Source organism: Peromyscus eremicus, chromosome 1 (genome assembly GCF_949786415.1).
Source record: "Peromyscus eremicus chromosome 1, PerEre_H2_v1, whole genome shotgun sequence".
Lineage (NCBI taxonomy): Eukaryota > Metazoa > Chordata > Mammalia > Rodentia > Cricetidae > Peromyscus > Peromyscus eremicus.
Window position 1 is genome coordinate 150,223,579 of NC_081416.1, and position 26,655 is coordinate 150,250,233.

The window sequence follows — 26,655 nt, forward strand, 5'->3', positions numbered from 1 at the left end:
AGAATGGATAAAGAAAATATGGCACATATACACAATGGAGTACTACTCAGCAGTAAAAAACAATGATAACATGAAATTTGCAGGCAAATGAATAGAACTAGAAAATACCATCTTGAGTGAGGTAACCCAGACTCAGAAGGACAAACATAGTATGTACTCCCTTAAAGTGGATACTAAACGTGAGGGAAGAGATGGCCAGATTGCAACCCACAACTCCAAAAAGGCTAGCTAACAAGGAAAGACCCTAGGAGGGACACATGGATGACCCTGTGAAGGAGAAGTGGATGAGATCCACATGAATGGACTGGGTGTGGGAGTGTGGCAGAGGGTGAAGAGTGGGGGATGAGAATATAGGGAAATGGGAGGGTCAAGCTGGAACAAGGACAGAGTGGGAGGGCAGGGAGGAAAATACCATGATAGATGAGGACATCATGGGAATAGGAAGAAGCAGTGTGCTGGGGAGGGTCTCAGGAATCCACAATCTTGACCCCACCTTGGTGTGCTGGCAGTGGTCCAGAGGGTGCCTGGACTGGTCTACTCTAGTGACCAGCCTAGTAAATAACCTAGCTGTCATCATAGAGCCTTTGTCAAGTGACTGATAGAGGCAGATACAGAGATCCATGGCCAGGCACCAGGCTGAGCTCCGGGAATCCAATTGAGAGAGAGGAGAGATACTGCGGGCAAGGGACATTGAGATCATGATGGGAGGATGTGCAGAGATGACTGGCCACACTAGTGGAAGCCCATGAACTGTGGACTGGTGGTTGTGGAGCCCCCATGAGACTGGACTAGGCCCTCTGGATAAGGAAGATGGTCGTTTGGCTCGAACTGTTTGAGGGGCACCCAGGCAGGGGGATCGGGATCTGTCCCTGGTCTACGGGCAGGCTTCTGGAACCCGGTACCTATGGTGTGACACCTTGCACAGCCTTGGTGCAGTGGGAAGGGGCTTGGACCTGCCTAGCCTCAGTGTGATGGGCTCTGCTGACTCCCCTTGGGGGACCTTGACTTGGGGGATGTGGGGATGAGGTGTAGCTTGGGAAAGAGGGCTGGAGGTGGGAGGAGAGGGGAGGGAGGGTCTGTGGATAGTATGTGGAGTGAGTAGAAAATTTCTTAATAAAGAAAAATGGGGAAAAAATAATAATAAATAAATAAATAAAATATGAAAGCAATTAGGGGAGAAAGGAGTCAGCTCAGACCAGAGAACTGTCATACCAGATGGTATATGAACAATTGGGCTCACAGGTAAAAGTATAAAAATCTACTAATAATACCTAAAACTCATACACTATTAATGTTGTAAGAGCTTTCCATTTCCTGACTCATTTATGCTCAGAATAATTCTGTTAGAAAGAGATTTGCATAATGACCATTTATTTAATGAACAAATAAGCTGAGTCTTCCCTATGTATTATGAATGTCCCAAATTAATTTGGCCTAAAATCTCTTTTATTTCCCAGGCATTTTTTGAATTTTTTTGAGAATTTCATATCTTTACATCATATCTACTCTTTTTACTGCCCTCTCCAACTTCTCTTCTGTCTCCATCTACTATTTCTTAAACTCATGGCCTCCTCTTCTTTTTTTTTTACTGATTATTCTTATACAGACAGATAGACAGACAGACAGACACAAAATCTATAGAGTACATTGAATGTTGCTCATGTGCACATTTGTTTAGAGTTAACCACTTGGGATTGTATAAACTACTGGGAACCCATCTCTATGGGAGAGTGATTCCCAGTGCAGAATGTACTTGTTGAAATCTCGTGACTTAGTGGTAATTGCTGGAACTTTCTAGAAAGCCTTATTCAGGCATTGCCATTGAAAAATGAGCAGCTTCTGAAGAGATTTCTTATCCAAGTCCTCAGCAAAGATCTGTTGAGTATACAAGTTTATTAGTGAAATTATTAAGGCCACTCCACGTAGTTAAAAGGGAGATTTATTTAGTGGTGTAACTTACAAATGAAGGGATAGGTAGGTTGCAGGGTCTGGGAAAGATGCAGTGCAGTCCAGTGGTGTTCTCTGGAGAACTCTGCTCAGTCTACCTCCAGCGTCCAGGGTCCAGGAAACAGGAGAGATGGCGCATCTGGAGCTCAGGTTTTCAAGGTCCTCTCTTGGCCCCGCCTTGTATGTGTGACAGTTACCGAAGCCTCAATGGGGGTTGGAACTTCCAGATCAAGGTTGGAATGGCTACCCACTACATAAGCTGCTGTGTAAATAGTAGATTTTTTTATAAGTTGAACTTTCTTAGAACGAAGTCATGTCAATCTATGTCTGTGTGTCTATTAATTTCTTTGTTGATGTGATCATTTAATATGAGTCATTCAGTTCTGTTCTGTGTTGAGCTCTGGCTTCCTAACATGTAGTTGGCTTTTCTGTGAGATAAATGGTGCTTTGGACGGTTGTGATTCTGTTTGCATAGAATGTATATTTTGTCTCCTGTGGTGTTGGAATAAAATGGCCCCCATAGGCCCATAGGGAGTGTCACTATTAGGAGGTGTGTGTGGCCTTGTTGAAGTCGGTGTGACTTTGTTGGAGGAAATGCATCACCAGGGAGCTGGTTTTCAGGTCTCAAATGCTCAAACCAGGTCTAGTGGCTCTCAGTTCACTTCCTGCTACCTGCAGATTGTGATGTAGAACTCTCAACCCCTTCTCCAGCACCATGTCTGCATGCATGCCTGTGTGCTTTCCACTATGTTGATAATAGACTAAACCTCTGAACTGTAATTAAATGTTTTCCTTTATAAAGTTACCATAGTCATGATGTCTCTTCACAGCAATAGAAAACCTGAGACATCTCCTTTCTATATAATTAGATTCATCTGTTTTACAAAAATAACATTCAGAGAGCTGCTCTCTTATTTATGTTGGTTGGCTAAGAGTTGAAAATAGGTCATGGATCAGACCATAGCATCTCAGTGGTGTCTCTAGTAGGAACATGCTGAGTCAGACTCTGGGTATAGGGAAGGGCATGTGTGGTACAGAGAGAGCTTCTGAGGCTAGAGATGACCCTTTTGTGATGTGATGACCCACCCAGTGAGAGGTCAGAGGAAGGGAAAGCTCTGAGGAAGGCTTTATGGAGCTTGGCTGGGGTGTGCAGACAAATTGTTGTTGGGTATTACCCAAGGAAAAACATAGACCAAGAAAGTATTTTCCAGTGTGGTTAGGGTTTTCTTCAGAGCTTTCTTCTTATATGAATGTAGCATCTCTAAAAATCAACCATCAGGAGCTATTATTTTGATTTTTGTTATTATAGGATCATAAAGGTTGTTCCTAGCAAGTTTTCTTTATAAAATTTTAGGGTTTTGTTTCTGGTTGTTTTTTGTTGTTGTTTTTGTTTGTTTGTTTTTGTTTGTTTTGACACAGACTCTCATCATGTAGTCCCAGGTGTCCTGGAGCTACACATATCACAGCCTGAATTTCTCAATCTTCTTGCGTCTTCCTCTCTTGTAATGGGATTACCAGGGTGTGCCTCTTTAAAAGTAGTAAGAGAAGCTTTTGCTTGCTTTCTGAGTAGTCAGACAGTTTTACTAGTGAGAAAAGAGTAAGTGGGGCACAAAAACTGAAGACTTAATTCCTATATACGAAATATCCTGTATAGATTAAGGCTGTGATTCCAGAAATGTGACCCTCTAGGCAGCACTATCCACTTTCACTTGAGGTTCTTAGAAATGCAAATTTCACCCACTCCAGACAACTCTGTGAGTTGGGGTCTTGATGAGTCCCTGTTGGCTAATGCTGATATCCACTCATGTCTGCAAACCACTGCTATGGATTTTCACTGAAACCCTCCAGAGGAGCCAGGCACATTAAGTAGCTGTGCATGTACATCTGGGGTTACAACTCACAGAGGACATGAGCTGGTATTTCCCTGGGATCTCAGAAGGAGGCTGACCCTCTACAAAGTAACAACCTCTGTGAACATGACAGGTCCCGGAGTCAGCATTTCCAGCTGCAATTCTGATTCACCTCCTTGGTATTTTCTGCCTGGAGATCTGTAACCTTTCTCCAGGGAGATTCATCTGCCTTCTTTTCTCAGTTCCTGAATAATACTTGGTGTTGCTTCCTATGTAGTTGTCAGATTCTTGCCTGTTGAGGCTCAGTATGAACAATTGTTTCATTACAGAAACTTCTGGCTTTAAATGCTTTAAAGGCAAAGATCATGTCTAAGCAGCAATTCAGACATCAGCATCTACAACTTCTTTGCGAAGTATATTGAATTGTTTGCTTTAGTTTGAGGTTACTCTCGCTGCTGTGAAATGTTTACCTGTGGCTTTATGAGCATAGAATTTTAAACTGCATCACTCAGATTTAAACGGTTCAAAAATCACTCCACAAAAGACCACCACTCACATCTGCAAAAGCAAGAGGGTTTATTTCTCGAGAACAAACTCCAGCATACTAGGGTCAGCCACACAACAAATTGGCAGTGACCTCCTAGAGAAGCTCTCAGGCTCCTTTTATACACAGCTAGGGGAATTTCAGGGACAGTTAGGTCATCTCCAACAAATATGATTAGCTAAGCAAGTAACAGATAAATTTCATTAGCTGTGGCATCTTTGGACATGTCAGGGCAAATCCAGACAGCACTGGCATGTCTTAAGGGAGGTGGGGTTACAGGATTTGCCCATTTTTGATTGGCTGGCCCCAGCCTGTAGCCCCTCCCAGCCCTCCAGGTGGTCGAGGCCAGCCATGGTGCCCTTCAAGCAGTGCATGGGATGTCCCCCACCCCACTGTACCCCACCCCCAGCCATCTAAGAGCCAGGATTGGGCAGGCTGCCAGGCTCAGGAGCGGGCCCAGGAGCAGCCAGGGAGAAGGCTACAGTCCCCGCCCCACTGGAGAACCACAGAACGAGGTAACCCAGAAGCAGGCCAGGGGCCATGCCAAAAGCCACGCATGACCTAGGCAAGCAGGAACTGCCGGCCAGGGTCAGGCCACCAGGTGTCATACCCCTGCACCTCAAGCCGGCCAGACTGTGCCCCATGCTCTGAGGCTCTGGCCCTGCCCCTCTTCCACAGTTGGCTGTGTGCTGCAGCCACATCCAGACAGCAGGTGGCAAGGAGCTGGCCCAGACAGCAGCAGCTGCAGAGCTGAAATGGAGCAAGGGGCTGTCTCAAGATCAAATAGAGCACTGTTGGAGGGGGGGGGGGGAATCACCATTCACTTTTGAATCCTTCTTGAAGTCTGAGTGGCCAGGAAAGGAAGCAGGAAGAGAATGGTAGAGACTATAGTGTGGGCCAGCCAGCATGGTGTTTCCCTTGGAGAGTGAGAAAGGGCAAAGATGTTTCCAGGCAAAGCACATGTGGAGGTAAATGCTCCAGAGAACAACAGCAATCTGAGTGGAGATACTCATAAAGGGAGGTAGCTGTATGTGTGTGGGTGAGGGGGGTGGTAACACTATAAACCCAATCAAGCACCTGATATATGGGTGTGAGGGTGGGAAGTGAGGAGAAAGAAGACTGCAAGGCAGTAGACCGTCTTGTGCTGGAGGAGTTGAAAGTGTTGAAGCCTCCCATGTAATAAGTTTCTCCGAATGCTGAAATTTTGTGATGTGTGAAATCAAGTGATGTCTTTTGTAGAAGTAACCATTTTTAATGTATCATGTAGCTACACAAATCCAGGTGCACTTCACATGAGATTGTATCCCCTTTAGGATAGTTAATTTTGATTGGTAGTTGATTGGGTTGAAAAATTCCCTAAGGAATCAGTGAGACATATCTTCCTGTGTATCTGTAAGAGAGTGCATTTCTAGAGAGAATTAACTGAGAGGTAGGGTATTCTGTGAATATGGGTGGACCATCCTGTGAACTGGAGTCCCAGATTAAATAATGAGGAATAGTAATAATAGGGTGACCATTTGCAGTCATTATCTACTTCTACTTCATATGCAGTGTGGCCAGTCACCACCATGCCTGTGGCTCTGCCTTCCATGCCATGATATGTACCTTCAACTGTGAGCTAAGATAAAGCAAGATAAAGCTAAGATAAAGTTGCTTTGTCAGACATTTTCTCACAAACAATGAGAAGAGTAACTAATATGCTTAGCAGAATAAATGTGCTCAATAAATATCTGTTAGTAAATGAATTAATAAAGAGACTTCCAGAATGATTGTTTTTATAACTAATGAAGACATTGACTTATATCCAAGTTATCCTGATGCACATAGCTGGACCTTGTGTGAATGACAAAAATTTCTTTTGTTTCAACTCTAGCAGCCTTAAAGATAAACAAAGGAGTGTTAAAGATGAACTCAGTAAGAGAGTAATTTAAAATGATAAGAAAAATTTTAATTAGTAATAAAATTACAGTATGGAGGATGATTCCAGTTAAGTAGAATAAAAGTCTAACTTGTATAGAAGTGACTGGATGGTTTTCTGTTGTTGTTGTTGTTGTTGTTTTGTTTATTTTTAAGGTTTGTTTTATTCCTTTAAATTGTGTATAGGTGTGTGTAGGAGTGTGTGTGTGTGCACGCACTCGTGCGCACGCCAGTATGTGCACATGATTGCTCTTGGAAGTTAGAGATATGGGATCCTCTTGAGCTATAGTTAGATGAAGATGGAGCCACTTAACATGGGTGCTGAGAACTGAACTTGGGTCTCCTAGATGAGCAGCAAGTTCTCTTAACCACTAATCCGTCTCTCTATTCCCATGACTGGGTATTTTTAAGAGATAAGAAGAAAGTAGGAAGGAGAGATGATAGGGGATTTAATAGCCAGGACAGTAAAATTTTTTTCTTAAAGTCTAGAAAATGATGGCATTGATCCATGTGAGCTCCTCTGGATTTGTTAATTGGTACTGTGTGAGTAAGATGTTCCACACCCTCCCAGAGATGGGAAAACAGGCCTCTGACCTTAGGTATTGGCTTAAAGTAATAGTAATTATAAGGGATTTAGAGTTGTCATCTCAGGGATATCCCTTGAGCTCTTAGGAAACCAGGCTAGTATCTGTTCAAGTCTTTTAAATGGGCTGATTGGATGGGTTGGGTTAGACGGTCTTAGTTACTCAGGTGGGCCTAACTATATCTGCTCAAGGATGGAATCTTTGGTTTCCTTTGCTTTCCTTGGAAATAAACTTAGTTTGTGCCATAAGGTTTTGAATACATTAGGGTAACAGATACAAAAATAAACCAGAAATTAAAGATACCCAAAATGTCTACAAAGCGGGATCAAATTTCCACCTTTGTGCTTTAATTTCCCTTTTCCCTACTAAAGCCTTCTAGATCTTTCCAAACAATATACTTTTCAATATAAAAGGCATCCCAGGAGCTGTTTTATCAAATCAGATGGTGATTAGAGCTCTTCTACAAGACGAGAAATGCAAATAGAGAAAAAAATTATCTAAAGAGATGAAATCCTTCAAGCAAAACCACCAGAAGCTCTTTAAGATTTTGTTTTCTTCTTTGCTAGACTTCACCAGCAGCATTCCAAATTCATGTATTTGATCAATGTCCTAAATGTTACATTAAGAAGGACATTTTAGAAGAGCCTTGACTGCCCACCCGAAATTAAAGACCACAATGAGCAGACCATTGGAAGGAATGCAGCAGTCTTTGAATGCCTGGCAGCTCTAATACAGTTCTGATGTTAGACTGAGACCAGTCTTTGGAAACCTACCACTAGTAATGTTTTTATGTCCTTTACCTTCTATATAAATTACAGGGCAATTCTTGTAAATGACTTTGTAATATTTCTGTGTCTAAGACTTTTCATTGACGTAGGAAAGAAAAGAAATAATCCCTCACCTGACAGCATGCTTCAAAGAATGATCCATCAGATCAGGGATTAGTTTGGGTGCACCCTGGCTGGTTCCCTGCATGTATTTGTCATTAAAGATTATTTTGCTGCAGACATAATGTAGACAAGAAAAGCATGCCTCCTCTCTTTGGCACTTGCTTACAAATACTCAGTAGAGGAGACTAGAATTGTTTCCCTAAATGCTAAAGGCTCAAAGGAGACTGCTGAATTCTCTGTTTTTGTTGTTACTGTTTTTCATTTAAGAAGCAGTCATTTTATGCATCCTAGGCTGTTGTAAAACTAATAATAGTCCCCCTGCCTCAGTTTCCCAAGTGCTACTACTATACACATGAGCCACTGTATCCAGGTAAACTAAAATCTGGGGAATTCATTTATTGTCCCAAGGGTGGACTCTTTCCTCTATTTACATTTGATTTTTATATGTTATTACAAGTTCTCTAAGGCTTGACTTTCAAGCTCAGTTCCACAAAGCTGAAAGTAATCATATAAACTTGGAAATGGACAAGATCTTCAAAAGTATTATGTGTAGCTAACTCCATTATTTTGCCAGAAGGAAAGCAGGCCACCAAAGGTTTCTTCAATACTTGACCTCAGCCAAGAAGCTTAGAAACGATTGCAAGGATTCCTTTCAATGCAGCTCAGCCGCATTCAAGTATAACAATTGTTCATGCATTTCTTAGTAGGCAAAAGACTATCAAGAATATACTATGCCTGACACACAGATAAGAGATAGCTGGGTCCTACCAATCTGAGTAAGTATGGAGGGTAGAAAGAATATCCAGAGCTAAATAAGCATGGAAGTATAAAGTAGATGGAAGGAGTGTAAAACTGGAGATCAGGAAAGAAGAAAGTCTTTTCCTCAAAGAGGGAAATTTTGGTAAAGATTCTAGATAATACTATGACTGTCATGATGAACTTTATGTGGCTGTGTGTTGGGTGTGTGTTAGGCTGTCTTTATAACAGAAAACAACCTACCTCCCACGCATGAGCAGATATATGAAAACACATAAATCTTATAACCCTTTTGGCATCGACACTGTAGCTTCTGTAGGTGTAAAATTCTCTTCAGATAGTGAGTAGTTCAATTTTAATAGATCTTCTATTCATCCTATTCACTGGTCAGAATTGTATTGATTTTAGATTGATTTAATGTAGATACAGAGGTAGGTCTTGTTCACAGCAGACAGTAGGGGACTGGGTAACTCAGAATGCTACTCTGCCCTCATCAACTCTTATTTTTCTACCTGGAAGAGCTCTCTTCTCCATCTGCAACAAAACACCTAAATCTGCATATTCTGTAAATAAATGTAGCCAGAGACCATGGCTCATTCATGGACACATTAGAAATTGTGTCCAGTACTTAACCTTAGTGTATAATTTGTAGATAAAGTTCACAGAGGACTTGGGGTAGTGACATTCCTGGATCTTGCTGGCTAGTAGATTAACCAAAACTCATGAATTCGTGTGAGACTTCAGACAGAGAGGAAAGAATATGCTGGCTGCATAGTAAGAGGTCTGGTATGAAGACTGAATATATATAGCCTTGAGAGATGAGAGAGGGGGATTCGTGGGAAGAAATGAACTCTAAGTGACAGGTGGAAGAGTGGAACTCATAAGAGGAGATGAACTCTAATTAACAAAGCATATAGCAGGAAAAGGATCAGGAATATTAGCGGAGCTCATTCTCTTTAGATTGTTGTAGGATGGCACTTAATTGTGTTTAACCAAATTACCAAATTATCCTGGCAGACATTTGTATCAGTGTTTTGCAAAGAATGACTGGACCTCAGAGGCATGCATTTTCCAGAGTCATACAGCAAATACATTTCAGAGGTGGGACTAAGGCAGATGACTCACTTGTCTCAAATTGCCTGGAACTTTCTTAAATTTAGCTTTTTCTGAGTGGGCCATCTTCCCTCAATGGGGAGGAAGAAGAAGATAGACAAGAGTTGGTACTTTAGGAAACATGAAGTTTTGAAAATAGGAGACATTAACATCTTTACCTATGAGGCTGTACGTCTCTCCTTTTCCCATTATGTCTCTTTCCCTAAGCAGTGGCTTGACACAGTAATCAATAAACATAGTGAATTGAATAATTAGCTTGTTAATTTTTAACAACTGAATGAATGGTTAGGTGGAAGATGATTAAGGGAATACTAAAACCTCAAGAGTCTTATGAAAGCTCTCTGATCAAAATTTTCATAACAGTGTTTCAGTATTTGCTAAGTCTAGGGGATGGTTTTAAAAGAAGTTGTCACGAGGAGCCTCAGAACCTGGGCTGGGAAGACAAGTCCCCTGGAAGCTTTCACACATGCAGGCGACAACAATGACGAATAGTTAGAGGCAGCTGCTAGTTGTTGACACCAGGACTTAAGATCAGGGTCAAGGGACCATGTGCAGGAAGAGCTAGTGTAGATCATGTTTCCTTTATTTAAAGAGTCTTCTCAAGAGGGCTAAGGTAGAGAGCGAAAACATGACCCTGGATGATCACTGAAAACTTCCAATTACATGCAAAATAGCACATAGTGAAGGCATGTCCCGTTTATCTCTTCCAGCTACATGTCTTGTGCTCTGTGACAGTGAGGTGATCTGAGTCCCCTCAATGTGCTTGTTGATAATTTCCAATGTGTTATATGTATCAGTTTCATTTCTTAATAGTCTGTGCTCTAAAGCAGACCACCTAGATAAATGTGCAAAGACTGAATACAAGGTCACATAGCTGTGAAGCTTTATTCTGATCCTGGAGCTAACTGTGCAGTTTGGTAGTCTGTAAGCCCTTTGCTTTGTAAGTTGCAGGAGACCTTGTCTTTCTCTGCATTTTATCACAATTATTCTTCTGATTTGCAGTATATACACCTTTTCTCATAATCTTTCTGCCACCATAAAAGAAGTAATACTGCTATAGCTATGGGGAAGGCACCTGTGCTCTATCTTGTCTATCACTAATAAACCCCCTAGCTCTGTTCTCATTTCTGAGACAGTAACGTCAGGTAATGGTTTCCAAGTCAGAACTCACACAGCTGGGTGTTCAAACTCCGGGTTACATTTCCTTTTCTGGCATATCATCTGTTTTGAGTCTGATATGCTACAAAAGTTATTCAAGAAAGAGAAATATAGGGTAATGAAACAGTTCATTTTCTTGACCTAACTGCTACTCACCCTTGGGAAAGGTATTTATGTTGAGTCCTGATATCGACCTGTAGTAGCTCCAGTTCCTAAGGCAAGCAATGCTACAGTTTTTACGGCATTAAGACTCTTGAAGAGCCATTTTTTCTCCTCAAGGAGTAGGAAAATTATTTGGGGCTAAGTTGAGAATAGTTTGATTGCCTCTGATATAAACATCTCTGAAGTATATTTTCTTCCATGCACAAGTAACCCCACAACCTCAACTCAAAGAAGAAATCAGGCAGACTATATACAACTAGACGTCTCTTAAAGCAAAATGGAGTATGGTAATCACAGCTTTCAGAATTTGTGAAAATATCAATGTAAGAAAATTAGTTCTAATGCAAGTTTAGCCATGGAATCTTATTGAGAAAAGTCTCATTCAAGCATGGAGCATTTAAATAATAAATCTATAAAAGGGAAACACAAGGAAATCACAGAAAACCAGTATTTATAATAAGAAAAACAAGGCTGCTGTAATGACTGTGGATTTGAGTATGAAATGCTTTGGTTGATTTTTGCTACATTGTCCCTTGTCAGACTGTGAGCCTGTCTGATGATTTGGAGAAGTCTCCTGGGAGAGTATCTTTGCATTTGCTCAGCAGAGAACAACAATTGCAATATGTAAATAGGGTGCCTCTTCCTTTTGGATGCCTTGGGATATGTGTAATAGATTAAGTTGGCTTTGTGCAGAGCAAACAGGTCTGTGTTACCAAGAATATGAATAATGTCGGTTTCCATAATTGCTAACATCTGGCTTTCCATAAATCTGTTAAATTGTGTGGAAGCAGAATTAGGTTTCTATGTTATAAGTAAAGCAATTACATGGAACTCTGTAGGCAATACAATCCTGTATTGACTTTGAAATCCTTCCATTCTGCAGAAAAAATTTGGGTTTTATATTTTGTTTTTATTATAGACAGTAGGCATGTTTGTCATTATGCTCACTTTTTTTGTGGGAGGAAAAAATTGCTAATGTGTTTACAATTTTGTAATTTTGAAATAGCTAAATACTAAAGTGACATTTTAAGAATGGGAATTAAGATTTTAAGGGTGGTAATTAACTGCTAGTTTTGAGATTAGTTTAGAGAGAGTAGAAATTGGTCATGGATTGGTTGAAATTATAATTCTAGACAGATTCTGGAGAGATTTACTAAGTGGTAACCTTTGCCATTTTTCTAAAAATATTACTATAAAAATGAAATTCTTTTGATGGTGAACTTTGGCTTTTCTATTTCACTATGATTACTCATTTCATATGCTTATTCCACTTTAAATTAGAATCAAGAATTTCTCAGATTATAACTCAGTAAGAACATGTTTTCCTTGGAGGACAAAGTATTGGCTATTCCTTATGCTTGCTGAACACTCCAAAACCAAAATTTTGTCAATATAGGCTGTATCTGTACATTTCATGAATTCATATATTATATGAAGGTATATAAATATTTTGATTGTCTACAATGTTTCCTGTCACTTGGGGCACTGGGAAAAGTGGCCTGTAGAATGCAAACTCTGTCCTCAGTGAATTGTTTGTCTGTAGTGATGTGCATATCAGTTGATGGCTGCTGGGGGAGAAAGAGCCAATTTGCTTCTTTGAATGTGGCCCCTGGTTATACCCATAATCCTGTAGATTGTCCTCCATCCATCCACAGACTAACAGCACCGAGTGGGCTCAGTAGGTTTAAAATAGAGTACATGAAGTTGGAAGGAATAGTGTGTGAGGGAAATGGGAGGAACTGGTAAGAAGGGGAGACTGGCTTTGATAAAAACACATTATATTTATATATGAAATGAAACAATAAATTAAAAAGTAATGTAAATTTAGAATGGGTTATAAGGACGGAGTTCTATTATTTCTCTTTACAGAGAGGGACAAAGAACACTAAAGGCATAAGAGATACATGGAAAACATATTACTGTAGAAGTTTCCTAAAATATTTACAGCACACATATAAAAAGTTAAAATGGAATCATTCTATAATGGAGCAACAAATGTCTCTAAGAGACATCATAGGATAACAAATAAAAAAGTCCAGTGCCAAGAATGGCTTACCTCTTTTGGAGTTGTTGGCAAGTGAGGTCATATACCATGGATAGTAATTACCTCCCCTATTGCTGAAGATAGCATATACTTGGATCATAGAACACAGGAAAATCAAGCTGGCACTCACCTCGAATCCTCATCTCTGCTGGCTAGCTTTCATAATGGTGGAAAGTACTATGCATTTTACTGAAGGAGAAGTGTCACTAATCTTATCCAGTTGTTAATGTGAACCCTGGGATCTGCAACCATGACCTGCATGACAGGACATGCCCACTGGTGCAATAAGGGCATGAATATTATGGGAAGAACCAACTACTTTCTGATTGGATTTAAAGATTGCTCCACAAAAATAAAACTCATATCCTGTACTGATATTGGGGCCAAGAACCTTTGTAGACAAGTCAGAGGCCCCTGGGGAGGGCTACAATCATTACTCTGTGAGTAACACATAATATTAAACCAACTCCTAATAACTTACTGCTATAACCGTTGATTAGTGCATTTGTCAACCTCATCAGAAAAATGTTCTTTTTGTGTACATGGTAATTAACACAGAGACCCCAAATGGGCAAAGTGTGGAGAATTACAGACTGAAGAATACTCATCCCTAAATGGGACATGTGTACCACACCTCCTCCTCTAAAGACTCCAGGATCATTTCAGAATAGGGAGTGGAAAGTGTGTAAGAGCTATAGATAATGGACAACTAAAGGGAACAGTATTTTCTGGACACAATAGGGCAGGTACACTATGAACTCACAGTACTTATAACAGCATGCACAAAGCATGTGCAAGCTCAAGTTGGACAAATTCTCAGCATGCAGAGGGGAAATGGACATGAAGCCCCACTCCTAGGTAAGGAGCTAGAGAGAGTACACAAAGTGGGGTGGGTAGGGGAGGAGGGTGGATCTGGAAGGAGTGGGAAGAGGGGTAAGTATAATTAAAAGACATTGTACAAAATTCCCAAATAGCTAATGCAAATTAGAAAAAGCAAAGAATAGAGTTATGTACAAAGTGGAAGAAGTGAAATCAGCAGTTACTGTCTGCCATCTGAGGGAGGATGGTGGCTCATCTGATTCTTACAGGATACAGAGGATGAAGGGATTTAAGGAAGAATTCATGCATTGTTAATTGATTAGTACATCACACTTCCCTGTTTAAAGAACAACTAAGTGGTTAAACAGAGTTAGTCCACATGGGTATTGTCTCACACACTATTTGGGGGGTGGGGTAGCGAGACCAAAAAATATACTCACAACAGTTTTCCAGATACATTGTTGTCTACAGTCATCTGGTTGTCCAATAGATCTTTTAACTTATACTTTATATTCATAATTTTTAAATGAAAAATAGGAAGGACAAAAGATAATATTTAAAGGTGTAGACTGGTAAGGTGATGTATAACAGGTTGGACCTTTAATATACATCAGAGAAATACTGAGAGACCCCAAGAAGAAGGGTAAGGTAGATGTGTTTGCTTTCTAAACACTGCTGTCCTATAGAAGATCTTGGGAACTATGATTTTGCGTAGTTCTATGTTTACAGAGCCCAGACGTCTGCTAATTACTTTACATCAATTAAATCCATCTCCATCCCTAGTATGATAAGCTCAATTCCTGGACTTACAGGGCTCCCTAAGTATTTCCATTGGGTCCATAGTTCCACATTAGTATACTAGAGTGAGAAGGTGACAGGGGAGAGAAAAATAGATAGGCAGTCAGAGCAAAGACACCTGAGGGATCAGCATGTAGAACTGAACTAATAAAAAATAAAACTTGAATTTTATTGTTTGGTTTTATAGGTAAAATCTACCTAATTACTATCTGTCTACCTATCTCAGTATCTATTGTCTATAATTTTTCATCTATATAACTATTAGGTCTCATCTATCTACTTATTATCTATCTATCTATCTTTCATCTACCTACTTAACATCTACCTCTTATTATCTATTCATCATCTATTAATCTATACATCTGTATGTGTATCTATGCATGAATGTCTGTATGCATGCATGTCTGTCTATATGTATATATCAATCATCTATCATTTAAATATATATCTCTGTATATAACTATCTGTCTCCTAGGTTAGAGTTGTTATGAGATAATTATAAAATAATACTTACAGTTTTTATTTTCAGAAACACTAGAGTATAATGCAAGTTTTTTCCCTTTCTGTTGTTCCAGATCAGGGCACACCCCAACACTAAACCATATTCTGCTATTATCACAATGATGATTCAGAAGAAGACATTACTCAAATTAGTATCATACTGGGAGATAATCAACTGAAAATGTAGGGATTAAACCATGTTTTAAATATACACATTCTTTATATAATGAAATAAACATTGAGTCTTCATTATATTATCTATAATTTGGCTTTCATATGAGTGAAGATTGAGTAAGAATGTTTGTGTGAATGATAAAGGAGCACCAGAGTAGATAAGATGTCCATGGGCATGTGCTCTTACATATGAAGTGACTTGTTCATGATAAGCACCGAATTAAGAGGAAAACTAGGATTCCAAGTTGTATCTACTAACTTCTTCACTCAGTCCTGATTTCAATTGGGAATATTTAGAGGAAGAATGAGAAGATAAAGAGGTTCTAGGAAGGATCACCACGCTACATAATGTGCTGAGAATGATCTGGCCAAATAATATCTTGAAACATGCTTCTGAGATGAGTGAGGCCTTACTGTGCTGAGTTAGAATCCAGGCATCGAATTTTGCCATCCTTTCTATGGCTTTTGATCATTGTTTATTAACTAAATGACTTCCCTGAGACTTTAGTTGGTAGAACAAAAAGAGAAAGTATATCTTAGAAGGAAATAGGTTCTAGAAATAATTGTTATGTGTGCCTAGAGATACAGGCCTACAATCTCAGGTACTCTGGAGGGCTATGTAAGAGGATTTCACATTCAAGGTTAGCCTGGGCTCCTGAATGAGTTCAAGGTCAGTATAGGCAATGTCAGGAGACACTTTCTCAAAATAAAAAGTAAAAAGAGGTCTGGGGATGGAGCTCATTCAGAAGGCACCTGTGTGGCACGCACAAGACTGCAGGTTCAACCCACCAGTGTCACAAAAAAATATAGCACTGAAACCACTTAATGTCTTCTTGTATTGTTGCCATGAATCTGTTTTATAGCAATATGGTCCCTGCAGTCAGAAAGAGAACATAGGTCATAGATTTCCCATTATTTTCAAGTCATAATTGTTTCAAAACTCTAACACACTTGGGATAATTGCATCATTTTACACTCAGAATGTCAACTAAAAGTACTCAAGGGATCTATGCAAGATACAATGTTTGAAAATTAATCTTAGAGTCTAGAATGTAAGTTGTTGAAAGTAAATAGAAACCACAAAATACCGCAGTACATTTTAGCCATTGAATTTTCATCATATAACAGAATCCTCAGAAAGCAGCCCCAGCTCTAGCATATGCAAATTAGCCTACCTGTACCCAAGTTTCCCCTCTTTAAAAACTGTAGCTAACTTTCTGTCTTGTGATCAATATAACATAACACACTCAAATAGCTTTGAAACACTGGAGCTGTCAGTATAGCTTCATAGTCAATGTATGTATACAAACACACACAAGAGCACACACATATATGGATATATGTATCAGTAAAAATTGCTGTTATGGCTTTAAAAATGGAATGTGAGATTTCCACGATTTGATTCTTTTTATTATATATATCTAATTTATGTATATATATTAAAAAATTTGACCATGCTTTTCCCATCCTCCAACTGCTCCTAGATCTTCCCATCTCCCTACCCACCCAACTTTATGTTTTTTCTCTCTCTTTCAAAAAAAAACCCCACAAAACAAGCAAAAGACTAATATGAAAGATGCCAAATGAAATGAAAGAAAAAATCCACAAAAATATCATAGAGTCTGTTTTGTGTTGGCCAACTACTCCTGAGCATGGGGCCTGCTCCAGAGTGTGGTTGAGTCACACAGTACCATTCTATTGAGAAAGCTGATTTTCTCTTTCCCAGCAGGTATCAATTACAAATGGCTTCTTGGTTAGGGGTGGGACTCTGTCCATTCCCCATTTTCAATGCTGCCACAGTCTCTGTGAGTTTACATGTCCATCTGTCATGTTGTGTCTAGAAAACACTTTTCTGGGAGTCATCCCTTCAGACTCTTATGATCTTTCTGACTCCTCTTCCCCATAGATCTATGATCCCTGAGAGGAGGAGTTTGATGAAGACATCCCATTAAGGGCTGAGTATTCCAAAGTCTCTTACTCTCTGCACATTGTCCAGTTGTGGGCCTCTGTATTAATTCTCGTCTTCTTGCAATAAGAAACTTCTCTGAGGAGGAATAATTATTTTATCCTAAAGAATTACTTAAAACTTCACACAGATTTTAGCATGGGATTCACATCAGATGACATTCTAACATTTTGCCCTCGTACAGGAGCCTGGCCCCATGGATGTCCAAGCCATGTGTTCTGTCTCATCAGCTTCACAACAGCAGTATCTCGCATATTCTTCTGTGTTGTTTTTAATATCAGTCTCATCTGTTGTGCAAATAACCTTGTACATAGTAGATTTTCATCATCTGAAGGGTATTTGTAGACATAGCTATAGATTAACCAAAGTAGTAGAAGATTCTGATAGACAAAAGACAAGTGCCTTTCAATAAAGCTTTAAAATGCCTATAGAAAGAAAGGTCAAGTACAGTTTTCTTTATATGACACCAGTACCAATGAGCAGAAGTTGCTGGATAAGGTATTTCATCTAAATTTAATGAATATATTTCTTTAAAAGTAGCCATTTAAAGGCAAAACTGGTTGCCTTTCAAGTTTGGCTGTCAGGAAAGAGCTCAGGTGGGACTAGACCGGAGTGTGTTTGACACATCAGGGTCACTCAAGTTTGAACTGTCAAGTGGAGTGACTCAATTTTTCTTCTTTCCTATTATGTTGTCAGTGAACACAATATTCAATATGCTTGTCTTCATCCATGTTCATGTCATGCCGCCTGAAGCCCTGACTTTTTCTGTGAGGCCCAACATTCTCTTGACCATTAGAGTGATAACTATTTTAATATTAAGTAGGGCACCTACCAAGAACCATACATGCACTTCTTTCAAAGCCCTGACATCAGCATCTTGTTAAGGCTGACTGAGTCAATGTTGCCCTTATTACCCAATTGTTTATGCTCAGTGGCTTATCCATGTGCACATTTTTTTGTAGAAGAGCTAGGCTTCAAAGGCTATATTCCATAGTTGACGAATTAACAAAATTCGTGGCCACTATATGAGACTAGAGCTGCAAGTAGATATTTTAACTAGCCAGACAGCTATAAATTTGATCTGACAGCAGCACTGGCTAGCTGGCAATGGGCATGCTCCTTAACTCTGAGCCTTAGCACTGTGATTCTCCCACACAGAGCATTTGCCTTGCAGAGTAAATGACCTAATGCTTGTGAAAGCTTGGCAAAGTGCCTGACATGAGGTAAACCCACCGTAATGCTGCTTAATGTCACTGTGTATTATTGTTCTTTCTTGGGTTCTCTTGGCTGGATTTTGAAGTTCTGTGATTTATTTATTGCAGACATTGATGAATGTGCCTTAAGAACTCACACCTGTTGGAATGACTCTGCCTGCGTCAACCTAGCGGGAGGCTTTGATTGCCTGTGTCCCTCTGGACCCTCTTGCTCAGGTGACTGTCCCCATGAAGGAGGACTGAAGCACAATGGACAGGTGTGGATCCTGAGAGAAGACAGGTGTTCAGTCTGTTCCTGCAAGGTAAGGGTGGCAGCATGCAGTGGAAGATGTGACTGTTCCTTGCTCTCCTTTTCCTCTCCCTGCACCACAGGTTCCTTTCTGACTTTGTACACAGGAGCCCCTTACTTTTCAAAAGGGCTCCTCTGTTCTAATCTGGAATACAGCCAACTGACGATGGGTGAATAGAAAATTGACTTTGAATTTACTCTATTTTTTGTGATAAGTGGGTTACAACCTTGAGAAGAAACTGCATTTCAGGAGAAGCTGGGAAGAAAGGTCAAGGGTGGTTCTTACACTGAGAGCCACAGTGCCTTCATTGTTGGTTAAGTGAGAGTTTGCCTACACCTGCATTCTACACTTACACAAGCTTACTGATTCAGAAATCTCCACCTGAGATGGTCACTTGCAAGAACTCTCACCCACTGGCTCACTGTTTGTGGAAACATCATCTAGAAAAGCCAGGCTTACAGGCCCTTCATATAGTGGTCAGACATGAATGGGTCAACCTCATTCTGGACAAATGGAGAGGGTAGTATTGTAGTTTTTTTGTAATGGATGTCCTTGTCTTACTCATTGCTAGAGTATCTCTTAGATTAAGGCACAGGAAAGCAAATGGAATGCTCATGGGAACACACTTCTGCAACACTGTGATTTTACTTACTGCTTTACAAAGTGGGCCTATTAAAGTGTTTGATTTCCTCGTGATTTCTTTCTTCTTTTGTTTATTTTGCCAATTTATTTTCATTTTCCCTTACTTTACTGTAGCTTTGGGCTTAAATATTGGGGTGAAATTATTTAATCATGGGCTTTATAGGAATAGAAAACAAGAAACATTGCTTGCTTAGTAGCCTCTTAGGAAGCCAGGTCTCCTGATAAACTCTGTGTTCCCCAGAAACAGAGCAGGAATGAGCCTGAAGAACCCATGTGATTCATCTTCTGCGTTGACCTCTGGCCCTGCTACCTCAGGGGACAACTGGGAGAGATACATCACCACATTCTTAACCCTTGGAACCTGTTTTCCCTCTTTCCACTTAAACCTAGTTCTGTAACCCAAATTTAGATTCATTTTTCTCATTTATTGAGCACCCTGTCCTGGGCTATGTTCCAAACAGCCTGTAATTAGAAACCAGCACCATATTTCATGTGAGCACAGCTTTGAACAATGAAGAAAATATCTCTAATGAATCAAGTAACTCATCATCTTTCTTAAGATCCCAAAACCTCATCTTGTGCTTAACACATTTATGCATTTTCCAGGGCCTACTGCCCCCATTGTCCCAAAGCCCACTCTTTCCCCTCAGAGGATACATACTGAAGTGTTAGAACCCAGTGAGATAAGATGTCGTTCTAAGCCAGGTGGTGGTAGCACATGCCTTTAATCCCAGCACTCGGGAGGCAGAGGCAGGCGGATCTCTGTGAGGTGGAGGCCAACCTGGGCTACAGAGTGAGTTCCAGGGAAGGCACAAAGCTACACAGAGAAACCCTGTCTTGAAAAAAATAATAATAAAACAAAACAACAACAACAAAAAAGATGTCGTTGCAGATTCAGGGAGCTCAAAGACTCAGGTCAGGAGTATAGTATATGGAAAGGACAAGTTATCAGCAGTCAAATAAATGTTATCAGGTGTAGTATTTAGCCAGGTGGAGCTGACACAAAGAACAGAAGTTTCTAGGGAAAGAAATGATCATTATGGGTTAGAGTAGTGAGTACAGAGTATGAAAGAAGTTGGCAGCTGGGTTCCCTGTTCTGGCAGCCACGTGGGCGAGTTCTTCACTTCTTTCCAATTTTCTGAGGATAATTGCAATCTTCCTAAACCCAAGATTTTTTCAGGCTTTCTAGGCTACCAGAGTATTGAGTACTGTGAAACCAAACACTTTTAACTATATTTTGCTACGTTTAGTCAATGATAAAGCCAGGGACCCAGCAAGCATGATTGTCCTCCCAGGCTTTCTTTACTGTCCTAACAATCCCAGCGGCCTGCTTCTCTTCTCCATTGCTTCCAAAAGCATCTTAAACGTGTTCTGAGAAGCTGGGCTGAGCGTGAAACCCTGGGTGAACAAATCTTATAGTCCTGTTAATAAACTTTATTCATAATTATTCCCATGCCACCGTCACTTCCACATTTTTGAAGAAAGCATGAGGTCGATTTTTTTAAAGAATTTGCTTAAAATAAACAATATAATAATACTGTATGCATTACTCTATGTCTTTAAAAATATTTATTTTTTAAAATAATATTTAATTTTTTGAGATTATAATATAATTACATTATACCTCTTTCATTCCTTTCCTCCATACCCACTGCCCCCATGCAGCCCTTGCTTGCTTTCAAATTCCTGGGCTTTTTTTTGTGAATTAGTTTTGTGTGTGTGTGTGTGTGTGTGTGTGTGTGTGTGTATGTACTTCTAAATATTCACATACAACCTGCTCAATCCATACAATGTCATCTGTAGGTACGTACTTTTATATTTCAGGGCTGACCACTTAGCTTTGGATAACCCGTTGGTACCTCTTCTCCAGGATCTCAGCATTTTTAGTTGCTTGTAGTTCTTTTCCTAAGCTTGACGCCTCATGACCTTTTCCCTGTCAAGGTTAGCCTGTGTGTTGGTATCATCCTTGTTCAGGTCATGATTAAACAGCTATGCTGATGAGAATTCATGAGTATGACTTCTGACGTTTCTAGGAGACACAATCTCACAGCAAACTCCCGGTTCCTTCAGCTCTCACAGTCTCTCCTACCCCCCTTTTGAGATGATCCCTGAGCCCTATGCACCAGAGCTGTGTTGCAGATATATCAGTTAGAACTGAGCCAGAGAACTCCACATATTGATTTGTTGTGGTTCTCTGTGATGCTTTCTGTCTACTGCAAAAAGGAGTTTCCTTGATGAGGAATGAGAGCTAAACTTATCTATAGATTAAAGGACAAATATTTAGAAAGTAGTTTTGGATTATGCTAGCCTAGAAAACTGGGGGTTGTGGGTTCTCCTCCAAGATTCATGACTCTACCAACTCTGGGTGGCTGGGTAAGTTCCCAATATTAGTCATAATCTCCCTCCTACTGAGCAGGCTCTGCACCAAGTAGAGAGCTGTTGGTCACTGCCAAGGTATATGTGCCACTTACTGCATAGCCCAGGGTCATTGTGTCATGCTGGTTATTGTTGTAGTTCATAAATGTCATAGCTGGGTAGGACTATTGGTTGCTTCCCTCCTTTAGAAGCTTGCATGGTACCTTCTGGTTTATGGAGAAAACTTTCAGGTCAGATCCAGCTTAGGGGCCTCTGGACAGTGTGTGCAAAGTGCATGGTGTGCTCAGCAGTAGAGACTTACCTTCCACACTTAGGAGGCCACCAAGGGCAATGGCAATAGTCTATAATGTTTTGGAAGTCTCTTGGACAATGCTGACCAACAACTCCAAAGGGGACTTCTGTGACTGGTGTTGGGTTTGGATATTTTTTTCTTTCAAATTTTGAGTTTCATCATCAAGTAATTTGTGCTCTTTCTGATTTTTAATATAGGCACTTAGAAGAGCTATTCATTTCCATTGTAGGACTATTTTCAGTGTGTCCCAGAAGTTTTGTTGTGCTGCATTTTCATTTTCATTTAGTTCCAGGCATTTCTTTTTTGATTTCTTCTTTGACAACACATTCATCATTCAATAATGAGTTGTTTAATTTCCACAAGTTTGTGTGCTTACTAGGACTTTTTTTGCTGTCATCTTTAAGTTTTATTGCATTGTGGTCATATAGAATACATGGGATTATGCCAATATTTTCATATTTATAAAGATTTGTTTTGAGTTCCAGGATGTGATATATTTTAGAGAAGTTTCTATGTTCTGCTGAATAGAATGAATATCCTTTGGTATTTTGGTGGAATATTCTGTACGTACCTGTTAAGCCCACTCAATGCAAGATATTACTTAATTCTGATATTCAAATAACTGGTCTATTGAAGAAAGCGGGGTATTGAAATCACCAGATATTATGTTATGTTATGATAGGTTTTCCCTTTATACTTGACTTACTTTTTCCCCCTCTTACAGCTTTCAATATTCTTCCTTTGTTCTGCATACTCAAGTGTTTAACTATGATATGCTGTGGTATATTCTTTTGACACTCTGTGTGCTTCTTGTACATGTTTGGGTGTATCTTTCCATAGTTTGTGTAAATTTTCTTCTATGATGTCATCGGAAACCTGGTCTATGCCATTGATTTAGAATACTTCTCCATTATCTATTTCTATTATTTGAAATCTGGGTCTTTTCATGGTCTCCTACATTTCCTATATGTCCTTTTCCTGTGTTAATTTTTTATAGTATTTGCTTATTTCATCTAAATCTTGTACTCTGTCTTTGAGTCCTGATATTGTATCCTTGGCATGACTCATGCTACTTATAAGGCTTCCCTTTGAGTTTTCTAGTTGGGTCATTGACTTTTCAATTCCATCTTCATTTCAGCTTGAGTTCTCTTCAATATTTCTACCTCTTTTTTAAATTCCATTTGTCTGTGTCATTTCCATCCACCTTATATGTTTATTCTCCTTAGGGTCATTGAAGTATTTATTTGTGTCTCTTTAAACTCCTTGGATTCTTGGATGAAGTTTTTATTGCTTTCTAAATTCTATGCCCTCTAAATAATTTTTATTGGCAAACAGTTTTACAGGATTTGTAGGAAGACAAAAAGCTTTGATCTTTCATTTTGTTTGTATTTTTGCATGTGGACTACTTTTATTAGTTCTGTGTCTGATATGGACAGATCAGGTTGGGGCAGAAGAGAGGTGTATGGGTAATGTTGGGCCTAGAAGTTGGATATGGTTTAGGTAGAATGAAGTCAAGTGGACACAGGGGACTGGGTTGGTATTCAGGGTGTGCACCTTGGTCCAAGCCTAGAGTGCAGGGGTGGATCCAGGATTGGGCAAGTTGCATGGAGGGGAAAATTGGGTTAACTCATCAGGCTAGACCCTAGATAAGGAGATGCAAGATGTGGCTGGATAGAGAGGTTGGATAAGGCTTGTAGTTTGTGGGCAGGCAAATTGGTTCCTGTTTTAAGCCTAGAGGTTGGCAGCAGCACAAGCTGGGTAGGCATACTAGGATGGGAACATGGTATGGGGCACTTGAGTTAGATCTGGAGGGTTGACTACGGTGAGTATCTCCCTCAGGCAACTTATATCATGATTCCCATCACTTTCACTAAAATAATATGTCACAATAAATTTTGTACAACCATATCATCTTTCTTATTTTAGTGCTGGGAATTGAACCTAGGGACACACACATCCCAGGCAAGCACTTTCCTGCCAGCTGTATCACCCAGTCCCATCAACTTAGTTTCTGCAGCAAAACATTTCATTTCCCAGATATTGAAGTTCTAAGCCTCAGAAACCACATGGCCAAGCCATGTGGTTTTAACCAGCACCAATCAAAACTATAAATTATTTTCACAGATTACTATATGTCTTTTCATGAGGTCCAATCCCACCTACTAGTTAGCAGAATGAATAGGAATAAATGAATTGCCTTTAGGGTTATTGCAGAATAAAGCAATTTCACATCTCATCAATTATGTGAAAATGCCAACGAGTCCCCTCTTAGCTTCCATTAGATTTCAGAACAATGACAATGTTCCTGTTGGCTTTCAATTACAGAGCAACTGTCAAGAAAAATCTTTTGTTATAATGGAAATGTCAAAGGTGGCTTCATTAATTCAACTAGAATGTGATTATAAAGGCATACTCATGGAGTGCAATCACACTGGACACCAACTATGGGCGAGAACAGGACCACTTTCGGCAAGCTATCCCTCTTGTTTGAGTCTGTGGGCTGTTCCCAGAGCTTGGCCTCTGTCCAGCTAAGATGTCGACCCCAGTTCCACTGAGATATCAAAGCTGAATTCCTACCCTCCTGCTCAGAATTTCAGTGTTTCCAAGCAATTTCATAATGGAAGTTCAACCATGCACAATTAATAAGAATTACAATATTTAAATTAATTCTAGATTTTTTTAAAGCAGGGAAATTCACATTGATAGAAAACTATTTGAATGTGTATATATACACTGTATAAAACTCTAGGTCTTAAATTTTAGATGACACATTTTATTCTTGAATCACTGCAACAACAATCCACTGACCACATACTACACAATCCACATTGATGTCATTGTCTGAAACTTTTCAATTGAGTAGTTGGATTCATTAAATAAAAACATAAACTAGCAGTTAGCAAGCTGATGGGCAGGTTCACATTCAACAGCTCTGCCTGATAAAGTCTCATGGAGCACAAGCAACTGATCCACTTACAAAGAACCTGTTGATTTAATGCCACAGTGGTGAGACTGAGTGTTTGTGACACAGTACTCATAGTTTACAAATTTTAAAATATTTGTTAACTAGTGCTTAATGAAAGTGTCTGCTGATTCCTGACATAAACCATAAAATTAGGAATATTACTTTAACCCATTGATTGTACTTTCTCACAAACTGATCAGACTGTGATATCCACTATTTTTCCAATTCTAACTTCATCCTCTTTAAGCGTGAGGGACACAAGTACCTTTGGTGTCACATTTACATAAATTATAGAAGAGATCCATGGAAGGGTAATGACATTCCAATGTGGAAAATTAATAGTAGAACAGACACTCAACCTCAAGACAGACTCTTATGAAATGGGCCAATAAGCTGAGGACTTAATGTTGGAAGATTTCTATGATCTGGACCAGACCCATCAATGCTAGGTTATATAAACTATCTGGTTGAATTCACCTGCTCACCTCTAGATTGATATTCTCTCTCTCTCTCCCTCTCCCTCTCTCTCTCTCTCTCTCTCTCTCTCTCTCTCTCTCTCTCTCTCTCTCTCTCTCCCCGTGTGTGTATCTCATTCTCTCTCTATACACACATATTACATACTTATAGAAGGCCTGTGTTTTTGTAAAATTAATATGTATTAATTTTAATATATATGTACATGCAAGTATCTATGTGTATTTCATCTCTTGATATTATAGAACAGTGCTCTCTTATCATTTTTATAACAGAGACAATACATACAATTTGAGTGCAGGCCCCTTCCACCTCTTCAGTCATTACAAAGGTAGCCATCATTTTCTTTCTACTCTCTGTAAGGAATGTAGTGCTTGTAAGGATCTTCACTTTAGCTTCCACTGTACTTACCATACCATCCATTTTCATGGATGAAATGGACTAAGACCTCAGGGGCAGGTCCATTTTTTTTTGAAGATGTCAATGACTGTGGAGCTGCAGGACCCATGGAAGATGATAGATGCAGTATCTGGTAAAAGCTGTGACTGAAAGGAGAGGTGAGATGGACGTAAGAGGATGAAATGCAAATGCATCAGAAAATACATATCTGCCCAATCAACCAGCCACAGACAATGGAGCAGGGTCTAATGGATTTTGGTCTCCATTAAGCTCAATATCAGTCAACACTGTGACATAATCAAAAGAAGAAAGCAAAGTAGGCTACATTAGAGAAAGCATAGTAAAACCTAAACCATAGTGACAGAAACCCAGTTCACTCCTTGTTTCTGAAGACATATACTTAGTTATCTGACCTGAGAAATGAAGGCATAAATTTCTATGGGTCATCAGTATTAAATATAATATAGGTAAATACTTCACATGATTGGGGCAGAAGATAAGTGTTCAGTTTTTGACTAATAAGGATGGTGACGATCATGCCCAGTAGTCAAAGCCTGAAGGAGGGAGCCACCAAAGCTGCTTTATAGGGAAAAGATATAAACAATGGGAACAGGTGGAGGAAGTAGAGATGTTTTTCCCAGAAGGACTAGCTCAGTGAAGACATACAAACTAGATTCTAAGAGCTGAAGATTGAAGTGTTATAAAAGAACACAGGAGCTGTGGTTTCAAGGAACAGTCACTGAGGCCAGCGGAGAGATAGCAGGACTAAGACACACAGAC

General features: G+C 39.7%; 1 protein-coding gene across 1 annotated transcript in view; it reads left to right on the forward strand.

The window, feature by feature from the left end:
- The window catches only part of Nell1 (neural EGFL like 1), an 806,688-nt gene that overhangs the window by 761,027 nt on the left and 19,006 nt on the right, over positions 1-26,655 (forward strand). The window contains exon 17 of the mRNA XM_059253364.1: positions 18,546-18,739. Coding sequence (XP_059109347.1) covers positions 18,546-18,739 — 194 coding nt within the window. The remainder of the gene's footprint in view (positions 1-18,545; positions 18,740-26,655) is intronic.